At 45.2% G+C, this 21834-nt stretch overlaps 1 protein-coding gene across 3 annotated transcripts in view; it reads right to left on the bottom strand.

Moving 5' to 3' along the window:
* HYDIN (HYDIN axonemal central pair apparatus protein) overlaps positions 1–21834 on the bottom strand; it is a 134379-nt gene that overhangs the window by 11747 nt on the left and 100798 nt on the right. For all 3 annotated transcript variants that reach the window (XM_083749879.1, XM_083749877.1, XM_083749878.1), the window contains exons 57-78: positions 21342–21580; positions 20641–20761; positions 19436–19640; positions 18950–19185; positions 17649–17800; positions 17361–17550; positions 16187–16298; positions 15672–15923; positions 14325–14467; positions 13699–13917; positions 12721–12881; positions 12322–12446; positions 11208–11433; positions 10126–10338; positions 8859–8994; positions 7706–7871; positions 6955–7102; positions 6353–6560; positions 4648–4869; positions 4260–4429; positions 2521–2719; positions 1354–1512 (exon numbers count right to left, since the gene is read on the bottom strand). In XM_083749879.1, the coding sequence (XP_083606005.1) occupies positions 1354–1512; positions 2521–2719; positions 4260–4429; positions 4648–4869; positions 6353–6560; positions 6955–7102; positions 7706–7871; positions 8859–8994; positions 10126–10338; positions 11208–11433; positions 12322–12446; positions 12721–12881; positions 13699–13917; positions 14325–14467; positions 15672–15923; positions 16187–16298; positions 17361–17550; positions 17649–17800; positions 18950–19185; positions 19436–19640; positions 20641–20761; positions 21342–21580 (4002 nt within the window). The remainder of the gene's footprint in view (positions 1–1353; positions 1513–2520; positions 2720–4259; positions 4430–4647; positions 4870–6352; positions 6561–6954; positions 7103–7705; positions 7872–8858; positions 8995–10125; positions 10339–11207; positions 11434–12321; positions 12447–12720; positions 12882–13698; positions 13918–14324; positions 14468–15671; positions 15924–16186; positions 16299–17360; positions 17551–17648; positions 17801–18949; positions 19186–19435; positions 19641–20640; positions 20762–21341; positions 21581–21834) is intronic.

The raw sequence follows: 21834 nt of genomic DNA on the forward strand, positions 1-21834 counted from the left end.
TTGTCTGTGCTTTTCTGTAATTCATTTCCCTCTAACCTCCCTGCACTGCCTCCACATGTCAAACATATACTGTACCTGTATCTCAGGATAACAGTTCACACATCTAATGAAGAGGACTGTAGTTCACGTCAGCTTAAGCCATAATAAATGTGTCAGTCTTGAAGATTAGACAATACTCTTTGTTCTTTTCACTGCAACAATCTAGCATGGCTACCCCTCTGGAACTGGGAAAAGTAGCTCCCATGGATCCTGATGATGCTAATGGGACATCTTTGGGAACTAAAGCTCCCAGGGGCCCTTATGCCTAGGGTACTGCTATAGCTATATCCAAAGTCTAAAAGACCAATGAAATCTTCCTGATGCAAACATAGCCATTTGGTGATCTTGGATTGGAGGCAGTGGTGTCAAGGAGGGTCAACACTGGGCTGAACTTCAGAGGGGAGATGGATTCTATCTAAAATGGGTATGAATTTTCAGAACTGTGAAATGTGATATCCAAACAAACATCTCAATTATAAACTTTGACACCCTTACTAGGTAGGACAGACACTGATTCGTATTTCTCCTTATGCAGTTGTTAAAGGTCCTGCCAGATAAATGGGAAGCAATTCAATTGGCCCACTAGAGACCAGGCTACCTGGTCTGCTAGCCAACCATTTTTAGAAATAACCAAACCACTCATATTTCTCATTTTCCTTGTGTTCCACCAGCATATGGTACTGCTTGAACATGGAGGTTCCATTTAGATCACAAGGCTAATAGAACCAGTCATAATTTCACAGGAGTGCAGTTGAAGAAAAAAATAAGTTATAACATTAGTCTGCATAAAATATACCTGAAGTTGTTCAAACCCAGTTCAAAGTGCCCAAACTGGAGCAGAATCCAAGTTTTGCCAGAGTTCTCCCTTCCTAAGGTAACCAACTACAAAAGCCATCCAGGCTTCCCAAAGGAGAGGAAAGCCAGAAAATACATTATGTTTGGGAGGGCCCTCTTTGGTGAGAGTTTGTCTGGTTTAGCTTTGGCAGTGTTCCAGAAGCCAAATTTGACTGGTAAGACATTTTTGGTTAATGATTCTGCTATGCAATAGCATTTCTTCCTTCACTCAAAATAGAGTCAGGTGAACAATATCCAAGTCTTAACTTTTCTGAGCTAATAATGGATTGTAGCCTTACTTATTAATCTGAATTCTTTCTCAGCAATTTCGCATATGCAATCCTACAAGGGGGGGGGGGAGTGTTTAAGCCACTGAAATTAGAAATGCATCACAGTATTAAGAACACAATCCCTTATGTTAGAATGACCAGTGGTGCAGGGGGTCCCATGGCAGGAAAGGGGGGGGGGGACGACTCTTACCTTCTGTTCCTGCAACTCTGATGCAGAGTACATGAAATTTAGGTTGAAGGTGACAAAAGTGACACTGCGGTTCACTATCGTCACCATCTTCTTCACACTGTGCCCTGGAGGGACAGCTCCAAATTTCAGCACTTTGTTGTGAGGTTCTGTAACCTCTATCTGTGGGCAAAGAAAACACACAGTGGGGACAACTGAAATGGAGCAGGAAAAAGAGGTAAGAAAATGGCACAGGCTAGTGTGATGAAGGGTCCATATAACAATGAGACGTGAAGACAAAATGACACCAGGAGAGTGCATGAAAGGCTCAAGGTTGAGAAAACAACATTGTCCTTTAGGAAAAAACAGCAGGTGAGCGATTATGCTGAAAGCAGAAAAAACTCAAATTTTTTGTGCCTTCATGATGTCTGGATTGCCCTGAAGAAGCTGCTGGTGCTCCTTTCAGATGCCTCAGTCCCCCTGTCTCCTCCCAAGATCTCCAGATTTCCTTCAATGGTGGAAAGTCAAACTCCTCACCATTTCCCTCTGGCCTAGCATGTCACCAAGCAGAGGTGGAGAACGTACTGGGCAACAGCTCCTGCAGTCCTTGAGCACTGGTCCCGCTGGCTGATGGAAGTTGGGGCACAGATGATCCCCATCCCTGTCATGAACATCTATCCTCCTTCCATTGTGAGCTTTGGCTATCCCTGACTGTGATGCAATGTTGTTTCAGAAGTGCCTAATTCAACAATCTCATATTCAGCCGAGGGAGGAGACTTTCAAGAGTTCTAACCATGTTGTTTTGCTCCTACCCTGTCTGCAACCACTTTCATGTCACTGTATATTTGCAAGAACTTAGTAGGTTCTGCCCCATTCTGCACACCTCAGTTAATGACCATGTCAGTGCTAACTCTTCTATCTCAATGTAAAAATTGAGAAGCAGCCTCTGCTTGTTTGGAGGATCTTTTCCTTGCTTTCAACTTAGATTTGACTGTAGAAACCCAACAAATGCAAGGCTGAAGGAAGCCAATTCAATAAAGATAAATAAAATACAGCTCCTAAAAAAATATCCCACTTGCCTAAAGAATAACGTATTTGAGCTGCATCTTATAAGAGGCACAAAAGCTGAAGTCTTAATTTGGCCTCTCTGGCTGTGGAGCCCAGAGGTCCAGGACACTCACTCAGTCTCACCTTCATCTCAATGCCCTTCCCGAAGACCTCAATATTACGCTGCAAGACCCCATTGATTTCAAAGGTGATGACCTCATGGTAGGAAATGGCCTCTCGGGGATAGAAGGTGATTGGAATCTCTGCCTTTCCTCCAGCACCCAGCACTTCAGCATGGAAACCAACCTCGAGGTAAGCTGTGTTGGTGAACAAGCATTCCAGGCTATGAAGAGGCAGAAGAGACTATCATCAGCCTTTCAGAGTGGTGGTCATTCTCTCCAGCCAAAAAGCCTGCCTGAGCCCCTACTAGGTTCTAGACTTAGGTGGCACTGATACCACATTTTGAAACAGAAAGATTCTTTCTCCAAAAAGGTGCCTCTGACTCTGAAAGATGAGCAGCTTTCCAACAGTTTGACGTGTGGGATTTTTGGAATAAATATCAAGGAGTGCCAGGTTATAACTCTTTTCCTGTTTTGTTCCTCTTTTCCTGTTGCTCAGAAGAAATTTATATTTAAGGTTTAGGTTAATCTTTATGTATACAATGTGACAATTTATACTTTTTACAGCACATTTTAATTGATTTACATGTGACTGATATGTTCTATGCTGATTTGCCTACCCAGTTAACTTTTTACTTAATCATTTACTTAATTATTTATTAACCTGCCTCATCATTTTATTTAATTATTTAACTTGGGTTTATAATTATTTGTATACTGTATTATTTGCTTTCTGGTTATAATATCTGTATCACTGACAGCTAAAAGTAGCAGGGTTGCCAATATAGATGGTAAAACTAATTAATTCTGTATCAACTGCCCTGTGTCATGTCGCCTATTTAATCCATGCCACTTATTTGGAATTATTAAGCTACATTTTCAAAAAGCAAATGAGTGTGAGAGGGGTTGAACTTCACTCCTCTCCTTTTTACCCTCTCACAGCCTCCACAATCTTCCTCCCCCCCCCCTGTCTCTCCATACAGTGATCAGCTCTAATGTCTGTTCCAACTCTCTGTGCTTCTGCTATGTGCATTTTTTCTTGGGCTAATAGCTGCTCTCAGTGGAGAGATGCACAGTGCTTTGGGCTTTTGACAAACCAACGCTGTCGCCTCCACTGACAATGTTGAGGCAAGGCACTAGAACACAAGGAGCCCCTCCCAGGGCAGAGTTGGAGCAGGCAAAGAGAGAGAAGACATGATCCAAAGTGTTGTGTCACACATTCATCCCTTCCTGACTGCTAATGTGCCTGTGCAAATGGGGCATCACACATTTGTCAGCTACCACATCAGGGGTGAGGTTTATACTTTCCAAAATTGCCTTCTGCCTTCAACAAGTGAGGCAGAAAATGGAGGTTGGGACTACTAATGATACCAGCTAGCTCATCCGAAAAAGCCCATCTAAGCAGCTGGAGATCTTCTAATTGCAACCCCAACAGATGCTGCAGATTGAAAGGTTGACAGGGCTGTGATGCCTCTTAAGGAGAGTCCGCTGATCTAGGTAGCGTATTGATTCGCCCTTTGCTGATGGGGCTATATAAATTCCCAAGGCAGGCATGGGACTTTGCCTGAGCAATGGTCAATTTGACCTTCCCTGCCTGTGATTCTTGGTTCTGATTCTCCCACCTTTAGCCCTCCACCCTGCTAGCTCTTTGCTCTGCCTGTAGCACAACATCACACCACTCCTGGTGCTGTGCACCTGAATTTACCTCCTGCACATCTGGCATGGTGCTCTGTGTCTGCGAGGCACATCATTGGTCCAGCTTACCTTGCATCCTTGGCATCCTTATTCGTGACAGTCAGGATTCGTTTGGAAACGGTCATTCCACCTTGGTAGATGAAGCAGCTTCCAAACTCTACTTTGGTGAGGGAGAAATGGATGCTGGGATTCACAGCTGAGCCTTCCAGCAAACAAGTAAATGTTGGTCCATGGCTGATCTGTGAGCACAGAGAGAGGCTGCCTCAGAACTGGTCAGATTAGTTGTCAGACTAATATATACTTGGCTAATTTTATTTTTAAGACAATATCTGATTGTGCTGGGAGTTCTAAGCTTTATTTTTTTATATCCTTGGTGTAACTATTAAGTGGGTGATTTGAAACCTTCTCGTCAGACAACAGAAGAAACCCACCACCACCGTCCCTGGGTCTTCCTTACCTGCAGCTTCAGCTCCACATCTTTTAAGGTGCATGGCTTCAGTGGGTGGAAGGACAGCAGGACCTCTGTCCGATCCCCTGCTTCTACTACTTCGTTATTTGGAGAGATGGCAAAATATTGCTGCACTGCTTTGGCAAGGTCAAGTTCCCATGAGAAGTTGAAGTTAAATTTGCCAGTATTCAGAATATAGAAATGGCACTGAGCATAATCACTGACTTGCATCTGTCCAGAGCAAAGAGAAGATGCAGCATTAATACTGTTGCAGAGCCACTGCTTGTTATAGGCTTGTCTTCCTTTGAGCTAGTGGTGCCACCCACAAAGTGGTGCCACCCACCCCTAGTTTGGATAGTCACTCCAGAAGGATACCATGGTCGATGGTATCAAAAGCTGCTGAGAGGTCAAGAATAATTAACAGGAACATGTTTCCGTTGTGTCTCTCTGGATAGAGGTCATCATACAGGGCCTCCAAATAAGTTTCTGTGCCAAAATCGGGCCTAAACCTGGATTGAAATGGATCCAGAAAATCAGTTTTTTTCCAAAAGTGCCTGAATCTGGTCTGCAACCACTCGCTCCAGAACCTTGTTCAGGAAAGGGAGATTAGCAACTGGCCGGTAGTTAGGTTTTCCAAATCCAGGGAAGGTTTCTTAAGGAATGGTTTTACCATTGCCTCCTTCAAACAGGCAGGGACCACCCCCTCTCATAAAGAGGCATTGATCACCTCCCTGGTCCAGCCAACAGTTCTCTCCCTGTTGGTTTTTATCAGCCAAGAGGAGCAAGGATCTAGAGTGCAAGTGGTTGCCCTGACCGATCCGAGCACCTTGTCCACATCCTCAAACCTTACCAACTGAAACTCATCCAACACAACAGGACTAGACAGTGCTCTGGACATCCCATGAGATTCATCTGCTATAGCAGCAGAGTCAAGGTCTTGGTCGATGCAAGTGATTTTATCCTCAAAATGCTTTGCAAACAAGTCACAACGAGCTACCGTTGGTTCTCCAACCTCCTTTGGGCCAGCCTGTAAAAGGCCCTGTACAACCTGGAAAAGCTCTGCAGGAGGACATAATGAGGGTGCAATGGAGGCAGCAAAGTATGCTTTCTTTGCTGCCTTCACAACCACTAGGTAGGCTTGATAATGAGCCCTTACCAGTGTTCAGTTGCATTCATTCAGATCTTTCCTCCACTTGCGTTCAAGACGTCTCCCAGCCTGTTTCCTTGCCCTAAGCTCTGTAGTATACCAGGGGGCCAAACAGGCTCCGTGAAGTGGGAGAGGGCAGTCACGGGTGATCGTGTCAGTAACCCAAGCCATTCAGGTGTTAAGAGTCCAATGGCACCCGTGCCCCACCTCTGCACTAGGGTCTAAGCTCCACTGAGCTCAGTTTGATTTTTTTCTCAAGTTGCATGCATAATATGAGCCTTCTGAAGTGCAAGAGAGAAGGGAATTTGTCACTACCTGGAGCATTGCCAAAGAGAATCAGAGTACATTTCTGCAAGGACCTCTCACAGTTTGTGACCCTACCTTTCCTACAAATGAATCCACAATGCTGATGCTTAGGGATCGGCCTAGCCGATCTGCTTGGGGATGTTTCCATCAACACAGCTTGCTGTTAAAGACACTGTTTCTCAAGCCATCACTATGGAAAATTCTGCAAATTGTTGATGCTTGTTGGAGTCAAGTAGTGATAAGATAATCCTGGGCTCTCACCTCTTGAAAGCTGATCCGGTGTGGCTGGTCAGGGTCCAGCTCAGTAAGCAAACCGCTACTTTCCTGACACTTCACAGACACATTCATGGTGTGGCCAGTGGCTTTGATGTTCAAACAGAGGGGCTGGCTCTTTCTTTTGACATCACAGATCAAGTTGAAGTTTACCTCCCCCTCCAGGTTAGGCATGAATAAGATGCTAATAGGAAGCCTGGTGAGAAAACACCACACATTTGGTTGGGGTTGGTTGCACTAAGAAAACTAGTCACAAGGATAACTGCATCCTGTAGGATGCTCAGCCCTTTCAGCACTGAGGGCTTTTCAAGACCAGTTAACCCCCCATAAAACTGCGGAAATTTGCATGTATATCAATGCATGCTTTGTGCTAAGCCTGTAGCCAAAATCCTTCCCTGCAATGCAGAATGTGAAGTTGCAGGGGAGAAAGGGGCCAAAGAACAAGTGCTTTACAGATAATGCCATGGGACCAGAAACACAAAAATCTTATGAAGGGAATGTCTGGCTCGCTCCCACTCAACAGGGACACCATGAGTACCAAGAATGTGCCATTCAAGGCACTTGTCATCTAGCTCCACATCCTCTTTTACCTGGAATGAGGTGGGATTGAGCCTTCCATGGGCTGCAGTTTTAGACAGCTGATTCGCCCCTCTGAAAAACGAGAGCCTTCTCTGAAGGAAAAATTGTAGGTCTCATTCTCATTGTTGATAATGTCGATGCTCTCACGAGCCTCGTGTCCTTAGGGAGAGAAGAATAGCAGTGGAATGCTAGGGTTTAGTCAGTTTGCTAGAGAGAACTCACCGCCTTCCCAATTATATTTACTCAGAATCTTTACTGTCTAAGAGTAAAATGTATTTTTCCCCAATAAAAACTTACGCAAAATGAAACACATTTATCCTTTAAAATTCACATGTCTCTGAATTTTGCAGTGCCAATGCAGTTTTTCAACTATATGTTTAGGGAAGCTTTTAATGTTTAATAGGTTATTGTATTTTAGTGTTTTGTTGGAAGCCACCCAGAGTGGGCAGGGTATAAATTATAATTATTATTATTATTATTATTATTATTATTATTATTATTATTATTAAACAAAAATGGATATATTAAAGGGAAAGACCATTTGGTTCTTACCTTGCAAAGTTGATTTCTTTGTGCACCAAAGTACTAAAGAATTTTTATGAATATTTGTTTTAAGATCAAATTGTAGAATGATTAGATTGCACCATACGTTTATACAAATTGTGTGAAATATGGCAAATAGATATTCAGACTGGGAAAATAAGAAACTGAAATGGACAGATCTCTCCCCCCACCCCCGCTGCCTCTCATGTCTGTCCTTACCAATAAGGAGCGAGCGGAAGTTCAGGTGGGATCTTTCCAGAGACACAGCAGGGTCCGTGGTGTGACCAACCAAGAGGAATGGGACAGAAAGGTTGTGTTCAGGGATTAAGAAAGTCCAAAAGGATTCTGTGGTGTCCAGATGTTGAGGGATGAATTCAAATATGACCTACAGGTAAAAAGGCAACTGGAAACATCTGGCACAGTCCTGCTCTTACTAGTGGCAGTTTTATACCTCCTTCCCCCCTGCCTTTACTACAGTGCTTTCAAAAGTATTTCAACACACACACACACACACACACACACACACACACACACACACAGCATCACTAAGGACTTCCCCAGTTTTGCAGCCTCTTCCTTCTCTACTAGGAGGCATTGACTAAAAATATTATTAAAACCCCAGGTTTTCCAATAGTCAATAGCTATCATAGCTCCATTGAGGAACTCTCTTTCTCAGCACTCTCAAGGAACAGCACAGGCCTGCTTAACTTTATAAGCAGTTGCTTTGCCCCTGTTTCCACAGTTATGTAGGTCAATAAAGGTTTTTGCTGTTATCGCTGTGTCTTGCCTCATGGAAACCCACCTACACCAGATATATTCTTCCCTTTCCATTTCTTGCTCTTAGTGTGGGTCATGCTGGCAAAATTGTCACACCCATGTTTCCATAGGCTTTCTAAAACAGGGACTCTTTCACTCTTTGGGTCAAGGGCAGTGTGCTCTGTAGTAGTTGCTGCCTGCTTAACTTGTAATTTTGCTGTCTGAAGCAACATTTATATATTCTGTCACTTGTATTTCCTACAATAAACCAATATTTCTTTATTCCTTGGGGTGAGAAATTATTGTGGGCATGAGGTTAAGGGTTAACACATAACAAGCACATGTCATAACTCCAGCAAAATATCCTAAACCTATCTTTAGTGTGTGTGTGAATACACATGAGTGCTAGACATGCATGTGGGTTCAAAACACATACTGTTACCAGAATAGATGTGCTTCTATGTCGGCTTGCTGGAATAAGAACTACCAGAAGTGGCACATGGAACAGGTACATGTATATGAGGAACAGTCTACCAGGAGCGGCCACACCCTTGCCAAGGAAGACTCAGAGGCAAGAGATGGTGGCCATAACTTGGCATTCCCTCTGCCAACTCACCTCCACTTTTTTCTCTGGCCGGAGCTGGCCTCGCTCCGTAAAGCAGATGAAGGCAGCATAATCTTTGTTCTCCTGCTGCTCACAGACCCACTGGAAAGAGTAGGTGGCATTGGTGGGGTTCATGATGGCAAAGCTCCTACCCAAGACATGGAAGAAGTGACATCAGAGACATGTTAGGCTGTCAGCTAATTGGGGGGGGGGAGTCTAGTTGATTGATCATCTGTCTTTTAAGAAACCAGTTCAGTAACAAATTGCATTTATGTACTTTTGCATAGCACCAAAGGCCTAGTGCAAGGATATGTGCTTGGTTGTTGTTTTTTTGTGGTGAAATACAACACAATTTATTTCTTAAAGCTATCACTCATTTTAGAGAGAAATACTATTTTTAACATTTGATTTTCTTTCCCTTTACAGTAACAAGCCACATAAAAAATAAGCAAGGGTGCCTTCATTTTCAGAATGCTACTGATTAAAAGTCTGCCCCCACAAGTGAATCAAATAAACTTGAATTGATTAATCTACTTATCACATCAATATAAGCTTGAAGTCTGGATGCAAATAAAAGTGTCTGATTCACTAATTCAGGATGGGGGTCACTGTCAGCCAGAACTCAAGATATTGGGTGAAGTTATGAAATTCACAAGCTTGAATCCCTGACTCCTGACTTTTATCAGATAAGTGACATGCTTTATATGAAGAAAAACAATGGTAAAGGTTCCCAGAAGCCAAAGCATAAACAATAACAAGACCAATTTATTACATCAATAAAGATACAGCAAAACAACCCAAATAATATTAATCAGAAGAGGGAACACCAGTTGAATAATCCATTTTGACAAGTCTTTTTCAATAGTATCTATTTCCTCAACGGTCCTTGGAGGCAGTGATAACATCCAACTACTGTGGATATATCCTTATTCCTCTTGTGCTTTTCTGCTGATAAACATTCTTTTTTCTATGTTGGTGCCTTTGCACTGATGCAAAATTTTCAGATGTTAGCAAATCTTCCAAGGTAGCTGCTTCAGACTCTCTCCAGAGTCATGACTGGCACTGGTGCGTCATGCAGGAAGGAGAAATAGCAAAAACGCAGCCATGGAATAAACTGCTGCACCAGCAGCCCCACCATCCTGGGCATGCAATACTGCCAAAGGGAAAGCAGCTCTCTCGGCTAAAAGCCCAAGCCCAAGGGATGTTCCCAGTCACTGCTTAGAACACCTATGACTGTTTGAATGAAGCAGTCAATGCAAAGAACTGACTGGATACTCACCGGGTGTTCCTGACGTACACTCCTATAGAGGTAAATTCAATCACTTTGGTGTTGGCATCCAGGCTCATCCCACCAGGCCCTCGCAAGTCTTGGTTGCGTCTGTGCGCAGTGATGTAATTGGAATCTTCCAGCTCAAAATGACAGTAGGGCAAGAGGCTCTTCGCCTTCACAGCCACAACTGGGCCTTCCTCATCAGGCTTCAGGTTAGAAATACTGAAAGGAAAAAAGACCCAGGTTGACAGGGAATATGAAAATTAATTTCTGGGACTCCCTACCCCACACATGGCAGTGGAAGACAGCAGTGCCTGGCGTGCTCTGGTCCATGGGGTCACGAAGAGTCGGACACGACTAAACGACTAAACAACAACAACAAACCCCACACATGGCATGTGATCCATCTTTTCCCCACAAGAAAACTCTCTTGCTATTTTTCTGCCTCTTTGGCAGTGATCACCACCTTTTCTGGACTAACAAATCCCCATTTTACTCAGTTTCTCACCAAGCATTATGCGGTGAATGCACATTTGCATCTGCTGGCATTCCAAGGCATGAGCAAAAGCTTCACCCACATTTTGTCCCACTGAGCAGATATATACATACTATTCAGATAAGTTCAGCATTTGACTGGTGTAGGCCTCCACTGCATAAGGCTCAACTACTTGTGGCACTGTCGGGGAGAGTCAAAACTCTGTTGTTGGAGGCCTTTCCCCCCTATTTATGGGAACACTTGAGCCGCCACCATCCCAAGTCCATCAAAAGAGGGCAATGAAGTAAGAGGAAACCTGTGTTGCTGCCTCTGCACTGCTCCTCCTCCCCTGGATTCAGAGAGACAGTGTTGATGCCAGAAAGATAGTGACTAAATTTCTGTGCAGTCATACAGAACAAAGTTCAGAGCCTTCTAAACCTAGGTAATAGCCATTTTGTTAGGAAGTCACAGACCATGCTGCCTGCCTCCCACCGAACACAACAGCAGCTGTGTAAGGAAGCACTCAAGGTGAGAGCAAGATGTAACAACATCTGCAGTGTCGGGAAGATTTGCTCTCTCAGGACTTGTGGATGGCATTTGTGGGAAGTCTCCTTACCTGCAGAGTAGGCGGCCCTCAAACTCTCCCACTTCCTGAGGACAGAATTTCACCTGGAGGGTCTGGGAGGTCTTAGGAAGGATGGTACCACATTTGGGCTCCATGAAGAAGGGGGTTCCAGTGGCTGCTGGGGACACGTAGGAAGAAAGGCTGTCCACCATACTCTCAAAATGACTGAACCGTCGGCTGGACCCGGTCTTGATGGAAGCAACAGATGGAACTTCCGCTGAGTTGAAGGAAGAATTTGCTGAGACAACTGCTTCTCCTCAATGCATTATTCAAAGCAGCATTTTGTGACCTTCCATTTATTTTCCACACCTGGATGTTATGGCTTGTTATGAACTCATCTACCAGGGCAAACATCTCTGGAACTTGGTGTGCAAGTTTGCCCTGGCCAGTGTCCTTCATGCTCCAGAGAATGTTATGGGGAAGAGGTGATGGCAACAGCAAGCACTTGAGACATAGAGCAAAAATGCCACGTTTAGGGTTGGCCTGGAAGCTGCAGCTTGGACAGAAGCAGTGAAATGGCATAACTGAGTGGAGTTGTCGACTGTGAGCAAGAAGCACCACTTTTAAAAGAACTGTGCTGCCTGCGTGTTTGCTTCTGGGCCAAGTCCTTAGCAAGCTTGGCCTAGGTTATGTGGAGGAAAGCCTTCTTGCAGATAGACCTGTCTCTCTGCTTAGATAGTCAAATGAAGTTGTATTGCAGCTGCTGAGATCTATATTGTGATAACTGGGGAGGGGTGGTGTGCTGCTTTTCTGTTGTGATGCTGTTGTAAAAATTGTCCTGCTTAATCTGGATGCATTTATTGCATTTTAATGTTGTAGTGAAGTTAGGAAAGACTTTACTACAAATGTGCTGGTTTTTTTTTAAATAAAAAATGTATTTATATGCTTGTGAACTGCCAAAGAAATGTTTTAAATAAGCATACAGACAAGCTAATAGTTCCCCATTAACTCTCTAGAAAGCATCCCCTGGCAAGTAACTCCCTTCTGGCTGATGCAGCTACTGTTGTACCTGTTGCAACCTGCCCTGAATGTCCCAGGCAAATATATGATGTTCTCAAGGCACCTGAGAAGTGGTGGAGAGCCTGAGAAGCCCACTAAGGCTTACCTGTTGCACCTTCTGGGCTGGGGGCCAAAGCCTCAGTAGCAAAGTTGACTGCCCTCCCAGTCTCCTCCATGACCACATTCCAGGTGTATTCTAGCCGCACGTTCCCTGTATTAGACAGCTCCACACTGGTAGAACAAGAGGGCAGAGAGAAAGGGAGGAAATTGGAAGATCTGGGTCAGAACAAAGGAAATAGAGTCACTGTGCTCTGGTCACATATACTTAATCCTCTTCATCACTAAGTTTGGTGAAAACAAGGTGGTCTGAAGCATGAATCAGCCATGGGAATGCAGGTATATGTGCCCAGCACACTGTAAGATAGGGGAAGCTGGACTCCACAAAAAGGGGGTCGCAAAAATAGAAGGCAGCCTCTGAACAAGATTCTGCATATTTGTTACTCACTCGTACACCCTCGTCTGGAACAGCAAAGTGTCCTTGAAGTTCACTGTCTCCACTTCCATTTTGTATTGTGCGTAGTCCACAGTGGCACTCACCCAGAGCTCCAGTTCTCGGCCACTGTCTTCCACAGTCGTGTGAGCAGGTTCCGGATCTGTCTCAATCACCTACACCAACAGCAGAACAATAGGAAGCAGCCACAATAGGAAGCAACCACAAGGTGGCTTGTTTCCAACCTTAAGAACGTAAGAACAGCTCTTCAGGATCAGGTCAGTTGCTCATCTAACCCAGCATCCTGATCTCATAGTGGTCAATAGGAAGCCTGCAAGCAGGAACCAAGTGCCACAGCACTGTCTTCCTCCTGTGGTTTCCATTAACTGGTATTTAGGGGCATTACTACCACCGGCAAGTGGATGGAGGCACAAGGAGAGGCCACTTTGCCAGTGAGATTCAGCAAAGGAAACAACTCATGTCCCAGTTCAGCAAGCAGCTTCAAGATGTCAAGCTTTTGTCTAATCTTAGCTACAGCAGCTCAGTAAACAAATTAGGACAATGTCACAGGTCAGGTGATAAGGAAATAACTCATTCCAAGCAGTATGTAAATCCCAAAAGGACAGGCTTCATTTTCATCACCCATTAGATCTGGGAAGAAAATAGCATTTGTTTCCTTTGACATCTCCAGATGAGAGTGTAGCTCGTGAACCCAGAGCCCAACAAGTGCCAGGTGAGGTTCATATCTGGCAAGGCAGCAAGCAGAAGAATAAAACTGCAGAGAAACCTCCTGAACAGCAAAAGGCTACAACAGGTCATGTGACAAATCCTGAGCTGTACAACATGTGCAACATAAAGAAACTCCCCTGTTTCAATTTGTCTTGGACCTAGAATCCTCTTTCCCTTGATGCAGAATTCAGCCTTGTTCAATTCAGCTCCATCAGTGCCTGCATGAGACCTCTCTGAGCACCTCTTTGCTCCCTTGTTTCTTACCTTCTTCTTAGTTGGGCGTGTTGTTGTGATACTTTTTGAGATGTCCACCCATTTGACAGTGTGGAGGCGATCGTCCCAATCAGGCACTTGGTCAGCTGGCAACTGAAAGGCAATCTTGGTCACCTTGCACTTGATGGCCTGTTCTTTCAGTGTGACGGGGAGGCTAGATTTCAAGGTCACTGTGATGTTTTTGGTGCACCCGCTGTGGAGGTGGCCAACCTAGGGGAGTGGTGTGGAGCACCAGAGAGTCAGATGTTGGCAAGATAACCAAGGAGAAATAGCAGGGTCATAAAAGACCTGCATTGATCACTGGACAGCCCTGAAAGTAAACTGAGTGCATGTTGATGGTGACCTGCACTTTTCTCCTAAGGGAATAATTCAGCACTGGTGAAAAGCACAATGGCAGCTTCAGGCTGCAACCTCCCCTGTATGATCTTCAACATGCTGAAACATATTTTCATTCCAGTTGGGATTACATGTGGGAATTCCACACTAAACAATTGTGGAAGCCTGCCCCCACCTTTGGTAACAATGGAGCCTGCAAGAGATAAGTGGGGTGCAAAGCCTTGGGCCTCTGGGAGCTTTGGCAGCAAAGGAGAATTGAGGACAGGGGTGCCTCCACCTACCTGTGGGGAGAAGTGAAGTGGACCCGAAGTCGGCCATTCAAATCTCATCACATCTGACTTGCTGTGGTTGGTTATGGTACATGATGCCTGATAGGACCTGCCAATGTGACAGTCCCCAAACTGGACGCAATCTATTCGGGGAGCTGTGGGGAAAGAGGCCAGGTGTTCTGAACAAGGGCAGCTTTTGTTGCCTCCCAGTGATAAAGACATTGTCACAAGGCGTAGCTTCTTACTTCCCACTTGCCTTCTTGATCCTTGAAGCCCCTTTGCCCATTAGCTCAATTCAAACGCCACACTCAACCATGGTATGCACTGAACGTTAAGAACCCACATCATGGTTTGAACATCCATATGCATAGCTGGCAAACTACGGTTTGGAGCTGCTTGCCTGCTTTTGTTTTCCATCTGCTTAGAACTCAGGTTTCTAAGTTCACAAGTTTGCTTCCACTACGGCTAAAAGACTGATATTGATCCACTGGAACCTAGTGGCGGAGCTTCATGCTCTGGCACCGGGGGGCGGAGAGCAGGCAGGGGCATGGCATGCCGCCTGTGGGGACGTGGTGCCCAGATTGGGCTGGGGGGCAGCCGCGATGGCAACCCATCAGTATTGTGCTGCCTGGGGTGGTGAGCTCCCCCCGCACTCCTCTTCCTCCACCACTGCTGGAACCATAAATCTATGGCCCCCTTTAATCAATGGAATATATGACAACTGTTGCAACATACAAACAAATAGCTTATAGACATAGACTGTTTATGGATCACTATTATGACATTTGGAAGCCATTTATAAAAAATATAGTAGATTATAAAGAACTGTTTATGTATTAGAATATTAATTTCATTTATATGCCTTTGTATTAGATAAGTATGTATGTCATTAAAGTGGGTTCCCCCCCCCTTTTATGCTACATTTGTTTCATTTTTTTGTTTTCCACTTTATTTTGTTTAATTGAAATATTTTAAATAAAAAATGAATAATATGATAGCCTTCACATCACGAATGTTTACCACATTAGTTGGGTCTACTTATGCATCAGATGTGAATACAGTTACTAGTTTTTATTCTGTAGTAGAATTATATTCTTGAGACATAAAAAAAATAAAGTTGGCCTCGAGAGCTGTCCATGCAAGAAGAATTATTGTTTGTCTTATTATCCCAGCACAGAATCTTCAAGTTCTGGGTAAGATTTTGCTCTGAGGAAATCCATTGCCTCAATTAACTGTTAATCTGTGATCAGCTAGGTATGGCCAGCACATTTTGGGAGGATCTCTAAACAAGGCAACATTTGTCACCCATTGCTAGCGGTCCCACCCCCAGTTCACTGAAGCACCTCCCCTTTATCTCACCCTCGGCTATGTTCTCTTCCAGATGTCTTTCAGAATCAGTCTCCGTAATCAAGCTGTGGATGTTGTCCAGCACAACATCATCCTGGTAGCCCTCGCCCACCATTTGGATGCTGGTCTCCTCGTACTGATTATCCACAATAGAGAGGTGGATCAGTCCTTCAATGCGCTGGGCCAAGGTGGGTTGGAAAACCACATCAAACTCAGCAGACTCCCCATTGTGCAGGATAAGAGAGGCGGTGTGAGGTTTCCTGACTATGAAAGGACAAAGGAAATAGGAGACCAAAATATCAGAATTCCTCCTCCACAAGGCCCAGAGATCTCGGGGGGAAAGAAAAGGCCCTTCCTTTGCTTTTTGTTTACGAGACCTTCAGCTGTACCTCTGCAGATATTTTGTTCAGGCAGCCGTCTCAGTGCTCTGGACAAGGGGCTAAAAGGAAGCCAGTGTCACAGGGAGCCCCACCCACCTTTCCACAGCTACTGCGCCCTTGCCATGGTAGCACGTATGTGTCATTTACCTCCCTCGCTGGGTTCATTCTCCTCATTCTGAGAAGTCATATAAATGCACTTGGTAGTGGGTCTGTGTTTCAAAGTGAAAGCACAATTTTCATCTGAGATGTTGAGAAACAGCTGGGGAAAGGGACAAAACAAGAAAAGCAACACAGCCATGAGTCCTGGGAGACCATTTAGATCCAGACAGCACCTTGGAATACTATCAAACAGGCAGAACTTTGCCTGACAGCCTTTTCTGTAAATTCTTAACATCCAGATGTTTAAGGTAACTAATTCAGCCTATGCTGCTATGAAACCCTTTAATTCATTAATCTAGGGATAGGAAACTGCTGACCTCCAGGCCAGATCTTGTTCCCAGGATATTTAAGTCAATCCTGCACCGCCCTCTCCCCCTTGGCTCTGGCATGGTCTGCTGTCCCGGCAGATACTCATGAAAGCTTCCTGGAGGCAGCTTTTGAGCCCTTTGAAGAATGAACCCTGGGTAGCTTGAAAAACACATGGAAGAAGAATGCAGCTGGGGAAAAATGGAGAGCTACTTGGACAACAGTGGAGGGGAGGCAGCCTGGGGAGTGACACCATCCACCATCCACCCATTCTCCTGGGCAGCCTCACTCAGCGGCACACCCCAGTGGCAGCAATGGTGGCCAAGAGTTGCTTCCTCAAGGGCTAGCCCTCAGATGGGATGTGTGGCAGAGTGGAAAAAAGAACAAGAAATAAGAACAGGAGGGTTGGGTGATGGCAGCGGAACTACTCTCTCTCTTTCTTTCTCTCACTCTCTCTCACTCTCTCATATATCCCAAAGATCTCAGAAGCACCAAATCAGAGCAGGGCATTTAGAGTAGGTGCCCCTGTGACCGGGGTGGTGGGAAGAAAGTGAAAAGCTCTCCCCGCATGTATAAAAAAAGCCCATGACTTCCCCTTCCATGCTGACTTTTAAATGCCTGTTGAAAACCTTCCTATTTCCCCAGGTGTATGCAGGCAATACATTCTTCCACAATGGTTAACTGATGCCTCTTTTTCACTTTTCATATGGTTTTCCATTTTTGTTTCGTTTTATTGCTGTAAACCACTTTAATATATTTTAACAACATATGTATTACTTATTTATTTAGAAAAATATTTATAAGGGCACTTTATGGACCACATAAGAGCAACGTTGCCATGCCCAAAGCTGCCTACCTGGACTAGGATGCTGCCACAGTTCTTAAAGACCAGAGGAAGGATTTCTGTATGGCCCAACAGGAGCCTCCTGAAGAGTAGGAGTGGGTTCCCTTTCTTATTGCGGAGCACTGGGCGCATGATGGTGACCTGAGGGAGGTTGCCATCCCCAGTGACCTCAAAGGATAAATTCCTTGACTTTGCAACCACACTGAAAGTAAGAGACAAAGGAACACATTGCCCTTGGGTGCATGTCTAGAGGATGGCCCAAAGGAGCCACCACCTTTCCATCAGCCATGACTGGGATACCTGGGTGGTGCATCAACAGCAGCCTCAAAAATGCACTGGTAGTTTTGCATGCTCTGCGGTGAGAAGGTCAGGCTTGTGAAGGCATGTGAACGGCTGGCAATGCACATCCGCACTGGTTGGAGCTCAAAGATGTCACTGATCCGGAAACTGGACTGTAGAAACATCATACAGCTGGTGAAGCTTCAAAAACCACTCACAGAAAGCCCCCTCCCTGAATAAGAGGATGTGGAGACTGACAGGACACTTCCTGGACTAATAATAATAATAATAATAATTTTATTATTTATACCCCGTCAATCTGGCTGGGTTTTCCCAGCCACTCTGAGCGGCTTACAGCACATACAAAATTGTAAAACATTAGACATTAAAAATTTCCCAAATGTCTTCTAAGAGTCAGGTAGTTGTTTATTTCCTTGATATCTGATGGGAGGGCATTCTACAGGGCAGGCACCACTACCAAGAAGGCCCTCTGCCTGGTTCCTTGTAACCTCACTGCCAGATGTCCCTCGGAGCTGGAACTCAGTGTCTGGGCTGAATGATGGAGGTGAAGACACTCTTTCAGGTACACTGGGCTAAGACCATTTATGGCTTTAAAGGTCAGCACAAACACTTTGAATTGTGCTCAGAAACATACCAGGAGTCAATGTAGGTCTTTCAGGACCAGTGTTAGCCTGATTCCTTGCAAGCTGCCTCCAGCTCAGCCAATGCAGCAAATGCTGCCATGACTGATTTATCAATGGACCCAGTTTGCTATGATAGGGGCAAACATATAAGCCTATAACAAGCTTCCACATGAAATTCCTAGACCATTAATTTTATTCTGTTTCAGCTATGTACATGGTGATTTCTTGGGTTACATAGAGATGGGCAAACTTTTTGCTTACCCCTGAGGACCATATGCAGCCACATATGGTGGAGCGCATGATGGTGGGCATGGCCATTCATTCCTATGTACACTCTTGCAGAGAGAATATAGATGGGGAAAGCGAATCCTCCCCATGCTCCAGTCTTCCCATCGCAGTCATGTAACTTACATGCCCTAGCCAACCCTTGCAGGGAACTGGCTACAGGAAGCACAAGGAAGGGAATCTGTTTTGTGGTAGGCAGTCAGGCAGGGGGGAATAAAAACATGGTATCAAAGCTAGCAGTGGAGGAATTTTAGGAAGATTGCAAGAGAGACCCATGATGGCCACCTGGAGCCGTGTTAAATAAATACAATCTTAACTCCCAATCTAAGGGGCGGTGGCAGCAGCAGCAGCAGCTACCACACAAAACCACCACAGCACAGCAGATGCTCTCACCTTGGAAGAGATGGACTTTACGCTAAAAACCACATCACAGGGGATTCGGCCAGTGTTGCAGATCTTGAACCGGGCAACTGCCTGGTGCCCAACCAAAACGTTATTGAAGATGAATTTGTTTTCATCAGTCACAAACACACACTCGCATCCTATGGTCTTCAGAACCTGGCTGAGGTTGCTGCTGTTGCAGATTCGATGCTCCTCAAAAATGCTCCCCATGTCATCCATCACAAAACCTTGGGGAAATACAGTGAGGACAACTTAATTACAGATTGAAGTTGAGATAGGACAGAGCAACTCTTCCAAAAGTAATTATTTATCATTCCTTTCACAGGGCTTCAGGGGAAGGAGGGCTACTCCCTAGAATAATATCACAGGACAAAATAAATCCCTCTCTCCCTGCAGATGGCAGGCAAAATGAAAGAGACTCAAGAGATTAGTTCTCCTTCCAGCTGTGATGGTTTCAGAGCTGCTACCATCACCTACCTGGGACACATGATTCTGCAAGCAGACTGTACTGAATGCCACCAGGGTTGTCGTCGGGGTCTCGGTCAGCGATCTCTATGTTCATGTACTCCTCAAATTTCCCTACTGCATCTGCAATGCAGTCCACAGTGATGGTCTGATGGCCTCCCGGAGGAATGGTTCCAAATCCAGGGGAGACGGTGAATATGCCAAGGGAGAAGCGAGCCTATGGAGAGAGCCCAAGCAGGAGGCAGCCTTCACTACAGCTGCCACTGAACCAATGCAGGTAGTGCTGCACCAGCTATTTTGGGTCTGCTTCCTATAGAAGCAGGTGAAAGAGTCAGTTGGCAACGTAAGGAAGCTGCACTTTGCAAACCTTACACAGGTGCAGCAGTGTGCCCAATGCTGAGGATGCTGAAAGCTGAGGACCAAATCAGAGCATCCAACCCTACTTGCTCTTCCTTCCTGGAGTCCATTAACGTGGAACACCTGGGGAGGGAGAGGTTGTTCCCAAGGAATGCTGTTCTCTGCCTCCTCTCCCTGGTTTCCTTTTCTGTGCACAGCACCTGCGCACGTGTGCTTGTTTAGATACTTCATTTAATTCATTCATTGGTCTCTAACAAAGCATCTCAAAGCAACTAACAACAGTAATGTCCATATAGACGCAATTCACAAAGTTACAACATTGAAAACCAGCAAGGTATTGGAAGACTCTAGATAACTCTGGGACTTAATATTAATGGACAAAGTGGCAACCCACATCCAAGAGAGTCGAACAGACAAAAAATAATAATACTTTCAATCAACCCGGCATAGTTTTATTACATGGGCAACATCAACAGAACATGGATATAGGCCTCCAAGAACACACAGCAACTTGTAGAATGATACCTTTTCTTAAAAACTGAAGTGACTTAAATGTTAAATGTAACTAAATAGACATTTGGTGCTTGGGGGTGGGCAATTGCTGAATATTGATTGCTGCTGCTTGTATAAATAAGTGAAAACAATAACATATTTGGCAATACCATTCCCACCCAACCTCCGCAAAACAGTAAGATGTCTCGCATTTGCTCAACAGGAAACACTATCCCTGCATGGCTAGAAGGTCTGAAGGACAAAGAATGAGGAAAGAATAGCTCCCAAGGAGCCTAGAAAGAGCACAAGAGACCCAGGCGCCAGACCCAGAGCTCATGGGGATGAAGGGGAAGCAGGCCCCTGCCTACCTGCACCACCATGGTCACATCCTTTTGCATGGATTCTGTGCGCTTGCTTTGCCTTCCCAGCTGAGCCGTCTGCCGGCCAAGGTAGACATCACTACAGCGGGAGGTCTTCTCATGAGAGGGTCTGCAAGAGAAAGTGGAAACAAAATACTTCTGGATGGGGGTGTAGACTCCAGCCACCACTCCAGAGCCTGACTTTGCTACATATGCATCTTATTGGGGATAAACTCATGAACAAACACATGTCAGAGGCTCCCAAAGTCTGAGTCACCAGCAGACAGGCATCTCCAAAAGGGCCACAAGTCCGTGGCTGGCTGGCATGGGGCCAGTGATCTCAGGCTGATGAGGAAGTGGTGAAAGCAGAGGGGCAAATGACTTCATGTCGCAGCTAGATGGTGTGTGTCAGGTGATGAATGGAGGGTGAAAAGGAGAGCATGGAGTCTTTTAGGCTGGGAGGCAGGGGAACTGCAGCAAACCTTCAGGGTAGTTTCATTACATTGGAAACATGCTGCCTTATTGCAGTGGCTGGATTTTATGACACTTCTTTGGAACCTAATTAGGTTTTGAAAGGAAAAGGAAGGTTGAACATGTGGATTCTGCATGGCCACACTGGCCTTGCCTGAGAACACACTCCAAATTGCAATCAAGTTCAGAGCCCAAATCCATCCTCTCTCTCAAGAAAACATCCCCCGTTGCCTGCTCACCCTTTCCTCAGTGGGATCACCACATCTCGGATTTGCCTGCAGATGCCATACTTGAAGTCGAGGATCCCTTTGTTCTCAATGGTGAAGCTGTTGGTCTTCCGGGAATTGAGTACCACAGGCCCAAAGTTTATGAGTGATGGAGGGGTGATGCTGTATTTGGTAAACATGCAATGCACTGACACCTTGATGGGAATGGTGGCAATGATCTCTCCTCCTTCGCAGAGGTTGGGCTCAATAACCTAGACAGAGGACAAGAGATTAGGCTGGCAGAAGGATGAGCTCCAGCTTGTGCCGATAAAGCACCACAATCCAAATCCTTGCCCTGGTGACCCTCTTGTTCTTCTCTTCCCACCTGGAAGCTGCAGAGGGAGAAGTGGGAAACACGCCCCCCGCCCAGCACAGACTCTGCTGAGAGATTGGTTTTCTTTGGCTCCTCCTATCACAGAACTGTTCCAATGCATGTAGGTCATCATAAGGAATGGCAGTCAGAGAC

This window comes from Podarcis gaigeae, assembly GCF_964106915.1.
Source record: "Podarcis gaigeae genome assembly, chromosome: 8".
Lineage (NCBI taxonomy): Eukaryota > Metazoa > Chordata > Lepidosauria > Squamata > Lacertidae > Podarcis > Podarcis gaigeae.